Source organism: Aotus nancymaae, unplaced genomic scaffold (genome assembly GCF_030222135.1).
Source record: "Aotus nancymaae isolate 86718 unplaced genomic scaffold, 86718_ANA_hifiasm-v0.15.2.pri h1tg000036l, whole genome shotgun sequence".
NCBI classification, from domain to species: domain Eukaryota; kingdom Metazoa; phylum Chordata; class Mammalia; order Primates; family Aotidae; genus Aotus; species Aotus nancymaae.
In genome coordinates this window covers 7,713,163-7,723,384 of record NW_026988450.1, presented here as the reverse complement: position 1 = coordinate 7,723,384, position 10,222 = coordinate 7,713,163, and the positions used below count along the sequence as shown (strand labels likewise).

The following is a 10,222-nucleotide window of genomic DNA, read 5'->3' as shown; positions in this document are numbered from 1 at the left end:
TTCTAGCATTTATTGGAAATTTCCCAAATTTATTTCAATTCCCTAACCCTATCCCGGCCAATATCATGTTTTGTTTAATGTTTAACATGCTCCTAGTATTAAAATATAGAAGTCCCAGATCTAACCTTCAATGGCTAGAGTTGTATGTCACCATTTTTTTTTGCCTACTTGTAAAAATGACTGAACACACTTTTTAGATGATTAAGCAACACATATCCCTCTTCCTTTCGTTGACATTTTAATAAAAAAGAATATAAACTCCTATATATTTCATATTGATGGTGCAATGGAAATTTTACAAACACAAACTTTATACAAGGGTGTTAAAAAGCGAATTCCAGAAGCAGCAAAGACATGAAAACAGGAAAGTTCTAGAAAAAGTCTAAATAGATGTGTTCATATTCTATGAGTGAAAAAGAGACTTCAAAAGTATGTCTGTAAGGCTGGGTACAGTAGTTCATGCCTGTAATCCCAGCACTTGGGAAGGGTGAGGTGGGCAGATTGATTAAGCCCAGGAAGTTGACACCAGCCTGGGCAACATGGTGAGACCCTGTCTCTACAAAAAAATACAAAAATCAGTCCGGTGTGGCAGCGCCCACCTATAGTCCCAGCTACTGGGGAGACTGAGGCAGAAGGATCGCTTGAGCCCAGAAGGTTGAACCTGCAGCGAGCTATGATCAGCCTGGGAGACAGAGTGAGATCCTGTCTCAAAAAAAAAAATTTACGGCTGGGCGCAGTGGCTCACGCCTGTAATCCTAGCACTTTGGGAGGCCGAGTGGGTGGATCACCTGAGGTCAGGAGTTCAAGACCAGCCTGGCCATCATGTTCAAACCCCATCTTAAAAAAAAAAAAATTACAAAGAACTCATTTAGTTACAAAAAAAAAAAAAATTTACAAAGAACTCATACATATATATTAATTTTGTATAATTCCTCTAAAGGAATTATTCAAAGATCTCAAAATATCTCACTGACATTTATTCGAGTCTTGTAAGCTTTCATTTCCTATGGTGATATAAGACTATGGGTAGAAAATATCAGTGAATAGAGGAAGACATGCCAAACACTTCATCTGAATAATGTTTTGATTACTCCACGATCTTTTCTCCTTGCACTGCCGCACAGTTAGGCTCAGAGGCTGGTCTTCGAATTAGGTCACCAAAATATGCAGTGATTGTCTTCAATTTATTGTTAAGGAAGTTCTGTTCTATTTCCACTTGCCCACCAGGCCCAGCCAAGGATGTCACCTAAAAAGATGAACAGAAGAAAGTCACATGCACACACATAAGGATAATTTTGAAACAGTGTTTCACTCATACTGCTGTATCAAATAATAGTGAGACACTGGCTTTTTTAAGTCCTTTGAATTATGAGGTATGTCAAATGTTCATTGCTACTTCCCAGGCAGGTATCAATACAATATTTGGAGGTGGGAATACTTGTTGTTTCAGATCCTTTTAATATTGTGGGAAAGTTAACGGTGCTATGTTGTTGTATAAGACTTGATATCTCCAATGCCATAGCTAAAGAACTCAGAGGAAGAAAAACATGGAACAAATCCTGCCCAAACATTGGGTTTATTAAAAAAAAAAAAAAATTTTTTTTTCTCACCCTCCTTCCTCCTCCTCCCCGACCAGGTTTATTTTCTAACAAAGATATTTAAAGATTAACTCCCTTCCCTGAAAGCCTCTGTCCTGTTCATCTTACCATCTGCATTTCACCCTCTCATTCATTCAACAGTATTTACTGAGTACCTGCTACATAATCCTAGCTCTGATCCAGGTCACGATCCCTACTCTCAGGAGGAGTCTAGCCTCTACTGACTTTTCCTTCTCTCATTGGTCTCCTTTCTTTTCTCCTACCTTGGACCACCTCTTCTACCGGTTGGCCTTTTGTGTATTTTAAATGCTTTCTGCAACAACTGTGGTAAAATACATTGCTCTTTTTGAGGTCTACTAGAACACAGTGCCTAACTCCTTTATTAGGAAGCTGAAAGCACCGCTCCCTCTGCATTTCCACAGTTAGCACCAAAAGGATGCTAGCCAAATGACCAGCACTTGATGGGGGGACAGGGGCCGTCGGCTGCTAAAGATTCTTTTGTTCCATGACAATAATGCTTGCAGTCACCTTCGTACACTGCAAACTAGTGATGTTTTACCCTAAGTTCTTCAACAGGTAAGGTTTTGTTTTGGTTCAGTACTTTTTTCATCCAACCTCTCAGAGATCTTTTAAATAGCAAAAATGTTACTTTCTAACCCATGATTACTTCATCAGAATCAGTTTTTTGGGGTACTAGGAGGAAAGATCATGAGAAGGGAGAATGCAGTGGAGAGCCCTGGCAGGCAGAGAGGAAAAGACACAGCAACAGAGAAAGGGATACCCAGGCCGGGCGTGGTGGCTCATGCCTATAATCCCGGGATACCCAGGCCGGGCGTGATGGCTCATGCCTATAATCCCAACACTTTGGGAGCTGAGGCGGTCAGGAGTCTGAGATCAGCTTGGCCATCATGGTGAAACCCCATCTCTACTAAAAATACAAAAATTAGCTGGGCGTGGTGGTGCACGCCTGTAATCCCAACTACTTGGGAGGCTGAGGCAGGAGAATCACTTGAGCCTGGGAGGTGGAGGTTGCAGTGAGCCAAGACTGCGCCACAGTGCTCCAGCCTGGGAGACAGAGCAAGACTCCGTCTCGCAAAAAAAAAAAAAAAAAAAGACAGAAAAAAGAAAAGAAAACCCAAAGTATTAGAGACAGCTATAAACAACGGGAGTCAAGCATTTTCTGTAACTGAAATCAGCAAAATTACAGTTGCATATTTTGTAAAAAGAGGTGCTCAGTCAGTCTGATTTGGTTTTCAGGGTTGAGAGAATGTAATCTCAATGGTATTATGCATAGCATACCAGCTTCTGGTAGAAGGGATAATTTATTATGCATTTCCAATGAGTATGTAATTTAGTGTTTTAACTTCCTCTTAGAAAAAAAAGTCACAGACATAGAAATAGGGAAGAAGCACTGGTCATTCTGTGGTACATTATTATGTGAAAATAAGTGAAATACAGTATCTCTCATAATGATTAAAAGCACCCCCCTCTACTATTGTTGTTGTAAGGAATACTTAAACTAGAAATTTGAAAATAGCCAAGTAGTCCCAGAGTAGCAATTATTAGGAATAAATGTTTTAAATTCTATTTTGGTATCTTCATGTCAGTCTGATTTTTTACAAGGAAGGGCAAAAAAGGTAATTTTGTCTTTAGCCAATAAAAGGCATTTTGAACAGCATATCATTTTTTCACAATAATTTTTCTATGAGTTGAGATATAACTCAAGTATAGCATTTCTGCTGTGCCTTTTAACAAGTAACTTAAAAATCTCCAGTTCTACCAATAATTTGCTGCATCAATTTAAAAAGGCAATTTTTATTGTTAAGAGAGCCATTAAAATAGGCTTTGGCTTTCTAAATCTGAAAAATAGGAATACTATCTATCTTCCTAAAAGAGCATTTTAAAGAAAAGAAAAACTATTTCTGAAGTTTACTTGAAAAAAAATTAAAGGTACTATATAGATGGTTATTATTTCTTGTATAAGCTATAAAGAGAATTACATAAAAACCAATTTCTGAGAAGGCAGGGTAGTTTCTTTTGTTTTTCTTAATACCTTTCAGAGGATTATCTAGATGTGGGTGCTTTGGATTAAAACAAAAAAAGAAGGTAAGACGGGAATTTTCTCAGGTATCATGAGTTCTGATTACTCAACAACTATTATTGAGAGCTTATAGGACTCTGTTCTAGGCAGTACAGTGCAGCAAAACACAAACGGAAATCCCTGCCTTCATAAATTTTACATTCTAGTTGGGAGAGTCAGATGATGGACAGATAAAACAAACACTGTTCCTGATACTGCAGATGAAGGTGAATCTATGTGACAAAATACAGTGAGAAAACTCTTATCTACTTAGTGTTTAGAAACAAATGTTTTTTTTTAAAAAAACCTAACATGTTACTTTCATGTGTTCGGATTACAAATAATTTCTAACTTTGGCTTTTTTGTACTTTTTCACATTTTCAAAATTACATATATATTATATATATATTTTTGAGACGGAGTTTTGCTCTTGTTGCCCAGGCTGAAGTGCAATGGCGCAATCTTGGCTTACCACATCCTCCGCCTCCCGGGTTCAAGCAATTCTCCTGCCTCAGCCTCCTGAGTAGCTGGAATTACAGGCACGCGCCACCACGCCTGGCTAATTCTGTATTTTTAGTAGAGATAGGGTTTCTTCATGTTGATCAGGCTGGTCTTGAACTACTGACCTCAGGTGATCCACCCACCTCGGCCTCCCAAAGTGCTGGGATTACAGGTGTAAGCCACCGCGCCTGGCCCCAAAACTACATATATTTTAAAGGTTAAAATTTTGGAGTTGGAAAAACTGTAAATTTAGTAGTTCAAGCAAGTAACTTTGCTTCAGGCAAATTTAACGCCATTAATTTCTAGCTGTCCTTATTTTTCACTAGAAGGTTTAGCTGACAAAATGTTATTTGGTTCCCTCCCCTTACAATTTAGTAAACTGTGAGAGGAACAGAGGGTAGGAGGGATGAAAAAAGGCAGAATGGCAGGTAGAAACAGATAAAGATTAGGAGCTCTGGGTTACATGTTTTTGGCATATTACCTAAATATATTAATTTATCAAATAAATCCCAATTAATTCGGACCAGAACTAGAATCAAGGACTGAACTCTCGACTAGATTTGACATCAGGCAGTAAAGTTGTTCTCTGGAGACTGGGAAAGGAGAAACAGACAAAAGATCACAATGAAGGTGTTAAAACACAGATTAAAGCATCAAATAAACATTCAAAACTGCATTGTTTTTTTGAGATGGAGTCTCGTTCTGTCACCCAGGCTGGAGTGCAGTGGTGCAATCTCGGCTCACTATAACCTCTGCCTCTCGGGTTCAAGCGATTCTCCTGCCTCAGCCTTCTAAGTAGCTGGGATTACAGGCGCTCGCCACCATGCTTGGCTAATTTTTTTGTATTTTTAGCATTTTTGGTATTTTTAGTAGAGATGGGGTTTTACCATGTTGGTTAGTCTGGTCTTGAACTCCTGACCTTGTGATCTGCCTGCCTCGGCCTCCCAAGGTGCTGGGATTACAGGCGTGAGCCACTGTGCTTAGTCTTTTTTTTTTGAGACAGAGTCTGGCTCTGTTGCCCAGGCTGTCATATAGTGGCACAATCTTGGCCCACTGCAGCCTCCGCTCCTGCGTTTAAGCGATTCTCCCACCTCAGCCTCCTGAGTAGCTGGGATTACAGATGCCTGCCACCGAACCTGGCTAACTTTTGTATTTTTAGTAGAGATGGGGTTTCACCATGTTGGCCAGGCTGGTCTTAAACTCCTGACCTCAGGTGATCCTCCCATTTCAGCCTCCCAAAGTGCTGGGATTACAGGCATGAGCCATCATGCCCGGCCCAAAACTGCATTTTTTTCCCCAAAAGAAACTGTATTTAAAGTAAAAGTGCATGATAACCAAATGAGAGAAAATAACCTCCCAACCGCATCTTACTGGAAGAATATATAGTAATTACTAATGACAGATACCTTTATTAGAAGAAAGACACAAAAACATCAGAGTGCTGAAAAATGCTCTATTACTACATGGAAGAGATTATATCTACAATATGCAAAAACGTGGTTAGATGACAACTGTACTGGGTAAAATAAAGAGCATTTTATGTGGTCGACAGATCTGTGTCAAACACGATGCTAGCAGCAGCCAGCATCTGAAATACTGGCTGTGCCTTCAAACCTACTATCACACAGGTCAAGTAAGTGCCTCACCGCTAGCTCTTTTTGTCCTTCTTTTCCTTTGTTACATCCAACTAATTACCATATGAAAATAAAACAAAGTTGGCAAAAACATTTCAGATAATTAAAGTTCTCTGAGAGGAGAAAGAAGAAAATATTTTTTTAGTCAGCAGAAAATCAGGCATCATTCAAACTTACAAATATTCAAAATTAGTTCCATTTCTCTGCACATGGTAAACAGAAATGAGATGTCTATGCTTAAGTAAATAAATCTTAAGCCCACCATCATCAACAGGAGCACCTGTTGATGCTTCTGTTGATGACCTGGTGACAGGTCAAAAAATTCTCCCAGGCATCCCAAGCTAACCTACACTGAAGTCCTAAGAGGAAGCTACCAGGCTGGACACAGTGGCTCATGCCTGTAATCCCAGAACTTTGGGTGGTGGCAGCAGAAAGACTGCTTTAGCCTAGAAGTCCAGCCTGGGCAACACGGTGAAATCCTGTCTCTACAAAAAATAAAACAATTAGCCAGGTGTGGTGGTCCATGCATATGGTTCAGAGTTGCTACTCTGAAGGCTGAGGTAGGAGGAGTGCTTGAGCTTGGGAAGTTGAGGCTGCAGTGAGCTGTGATCATGCCACTGTACTCCAGCCTGGTAGATAGCGTGAGACTGTCTCCAAAGAAGAAGGAGGAAAAAAATCATCCAAACCCAAAAACAACCAGTTCACTAAGCTCTGTCCTTCACTCATTCTCAGAACCAGATACTGGAAACATGAAGACTGTTCAATTCAATGAGTTACAGAAAGCACAGCCTATCAGCACAGGACTGGCAGGTAGCACTGTATGTGGCACGGAAGAGCGGGGTAACCCTCTTATGTTTCCTTCACTACTGTAAATTTTCTCATCATTTACTGCGAAAATTTACCCACAGTAGTGAAGGAAATATAAGCTATATTTACAAGCATTTCAGCAAAACGGCATTTGTGTCTTCCCAAGTCAACTATGAGGCCAGTCAGTTCCACAGTCCCTCTAGAGCATGACAATAAATACGGTTTAAGAACAAATAATTCTGCTCTAATTGTGCAGCAGCAAACTTCCCAAAGGAAAAACTAGCTAGTAAATATTAGGAACTGATCACATATTTATCCTGAATTGCAGTGCAAGATTACGCAGTGATTTCACCAAGAACAGAGTTGGTCTAGAAAACTGGGAACCAGGCTGGGTGCAGTAGCTCACGCCTATAATCCCAGCACTTTGGGATGCTGAGGTGGAGACTAGCTGGCCAACATGGTGAAATCTCATCTCTACAAAAAAATATTTAAAAAATTAGCCAGCTGTGGTGGTGCACACCTGTAGCCCCAGGTACTCAGGAGACTGAGGTGGGAGAATCGTTTCACTCTGGGAGACTGCAGAGAGCCGTGATCACACCACTGCCCTCTAGCCTGACCCTGTCTCAAAAAAAAAAAAAAAAAAAAAAAGAAAAAAGAAAAAAAACTGGGAACCAGTTACTGAAAGAGTCAAATTCTACTTATTGCTCCAGTCTCGTGGTGAGCTCATATTGTGGTAACAGATGAATCTGTTTCTTCTTGGTAATGAACATAGTGTTAGTAGGAGACAGCAAGGGGTAATGACTGTAGCTGTGTGGCAGAAAGACCAGGCAAATCACTATACCTCCATAGTTTAGCTGTTAATGAAATCAGGTGCTCCAGAGATACACTGCTCCAGAGTGTCATGATGAGTCAATGAAATGGGTAAGGACACTGTACACTGTACACCCTAAGTATGATTGCCAGCTCCTATGCTGTAGATGTACAGTGTATGAATGCAGGGTCTTGTTAGTGTGGTAGGATGAATGTACTTTGCAGTGCTCTGAGTTGTAAAGGCTATTTTCAGGTAACTGGTTTACAGTCTACTATTCCAACATGTACCAGAAGCCCAATCCAGTTTTTAGCCTTCTTTTTATTCTCTCATGCTTCTGGTTCCTAAACCTGGATTAACATTCTCTACCTATATGAGAGAGCTACCATTAGATTAGATTTCCAATATATTAACTTAATTCAGAACAATTTGTCACAAATTTAAAAGATCTAATATTTAGAAACCACTTAGGGCCCAATCTTCCATTTATTAAAAACACAGATACTGTAATTACTTAGAATATTTGCAAATAAATCTGTGATAAATTTTTAATGTATTTAGCCAAAACCACTAAAAATGTTAATAAACTGAATTTAGTTATATTTAAAACATTTTCCACACAACAATATTACCTAATAGTTTTTCATATTGATAAACAGTTCATTATTCAAATACTTACAAATCTATTCTTATATATGGTAAGTTTTAGAAATATTTCCTATAAATAAGTACCTCATTACTATCTACCTATCCATCTACCTACCTACCTACCAAAATAAACTATTAGAAGTGACTGTTACAATTAGGAACGTTTTCCTTCCTCGACATTATAGAACAAAATTTAAAAAGATAATTGGAGCCTCAAGAATTCTGCCAACTAAGGAGAGTTGAATCCCATTATTAAATCTAACATCAATTTTATACTTAAACAATCATAGGGTTTCACTTAAGTATTAGTTAATTTGTAAATATCGCCACTTTATGAGGAAATAAAAAAGGCAGAATCTGGCCCAAACACCTAGCTGTTTTACGTCTAATTATTTAAACAAGGATGAGGAGCTGCCAGAGCAAACAGACCAGCAGATTTCCTCTCTTCTTTCCTGCCTTGGGCTAAGAGACAAGACTCTTTATGTTAGAGACTCTGCCCACAAGGATTTCATACAAAGGTGGTGTTTGAACATTGCTGCCTGCGTCTTCCTTTGGGAAGGACTAAAAGTCCTTGTCTGTTCAGAGATCTCTATATGTTCCATAGGTTTACTACTTAAAAGAGAAATCTTTCACGTTTGTGAAGCATGGTAGATCCAAAGCTTAAATAAGCTGGAATTCTCTCGCTGTCCAAGGAAAGAAAGAAAGGAAAGCATGGCAAGATACAGGCATCAAGCAGATAAAATATGTTTACTCTGGAAAGAATCAGATTTAAGATCCCAGCACTTTAGAATGTTGAGGCAAGAGGATCACTTGAGCCCAGGAATTTGAGGTTGCAGTGAGCTATGATCATGCTACTGTACTCCAGTCTGCATGACAGAGAGAAACAGTATTAAAAAAAAAAAAAAATTAGTCCTTTGGTTTCAATAGCAATTTCAAAGAGAAAGATATACCTTACCTCCAAAGAGCCTCTCACAAACAATTTTTTTTTTCTAAATTACTCAGTTATTAGCAAGAAATGCACGTCTTGGAATCATCTTCCAACAGAAAAAAGGAATAGAAGACTGAGGTAATAAGGGACCTAGAAAAACATTTCACTAGATACAGAAAACAATTGGCATTATCTCTTACACGGAAATATTTAAGTTGAATTTGTATTGAGTGCATGCTGTTTAAAATAATATAAGTATTACCCAAGAGTACAATCTCTCTGGATGGGAAATTAACTGTCCTTCACAGACATTTCTTTTTTTTTTTTTTTTGAGACGGAGTTTCGCTCTTGTTACCCAGGCTGGAGTGCAATGGCGCGATCTTGGCTCACTGCAACCTCCGCCTCCTGGGTTCAGGCAATTCTCCTGCCTCAGCCTCCTGAGTAGCTGGGATTACAGGCACGTGCTACCGTGCCCAGCTAATTTTTTTGTATTTTTAGTAGAGATGGGGTTTCACCATGTTGACCAGATGGTCTCGATCTCTTGACCTCGTGATCCACCCGCCTCGGCCTCCCAAAGTGCTGGGATTACAGGCGTGAGCCACCGCGCCCGGCCCTTCATAGACATTTCTACGAGAAAAATGCAGTGTGAGCTACTAACAGCCGACTGTGACACACTTGGGAACCCAAACTGTTTGTAAATTCAGGTTGTTGTAACATTCTAAATGTTCCTTAACAAAAAAAGTCAATTTCTTTGCAACTGTGATTTCTCTTAATTTTAGAGTATTGTCTCCTGTCATTAAAAAGTTCCTACACATGGATACATTTTCTTCATTTAAAAAAAGTTGACTTCCCATTGTAATTTGATACCAAACAAAATTATACACTTGAAATCTCACCAGTCTTTCTTGGTTTCATTATTCCCTAGTGTCATTACTCCCTCTAGAGGCAGAAAACGTGAATCTGGTAAGTTTTTGAAATAAACCAAAAACACAAGTTAAATAAAAAGGTAACTTTCTCTCTGTGAAAGTGTTAATTTAACTAGAAAAAGTTAATCAGCATAAATTGTATGATGAACAGTGAATTTCCTATTATTATTCAAGCACTCAAATGAGCCCGTCTACATTTAATATAAGGATCGGGATATAGCCCACTAAGTATCACATTGTCTCTGACGAGAAGACGTGGAGCATAGTATTCACATACGAGAAAAACAGAAAT

At 39.1% G+C, this 10,222-nt stretch overlaps 1 protein-coding gene across 5 annotated transcripts in view; it reads right to left on the bottom strand.

Moving 5' to 3' along the window:
* Window positions 1-221: 221 nt before the first annotated feature.
* Window positions 222-10,222, bottom strand: part of TGS1 (trimethylguanosine synthase 1) — a 56,410-nt gene continuing 46,409 nt past the window's right edge. For 2 of the 5 annotated variants that reach the window (XM_064384201.1, XM_064384203.1), the window contains one exon: window positions 222-1,246. In XM_064384201.1, coding sequence (XP_064240271.1) covers window positions 1,088-1,246 — 159 coding nt within the window. In that variant the 3' untranslated portion in view covers window positions 222-1,087. Of the gene's footprint in view, window positions 1,247-8,827; window positions 8,943-10,222 lie in introns of those variants that run through there. The other 3 variants (XM_064384204.1, XM_064384205.1, XM_064384202.1) reach the window with 3 other exon arrangements.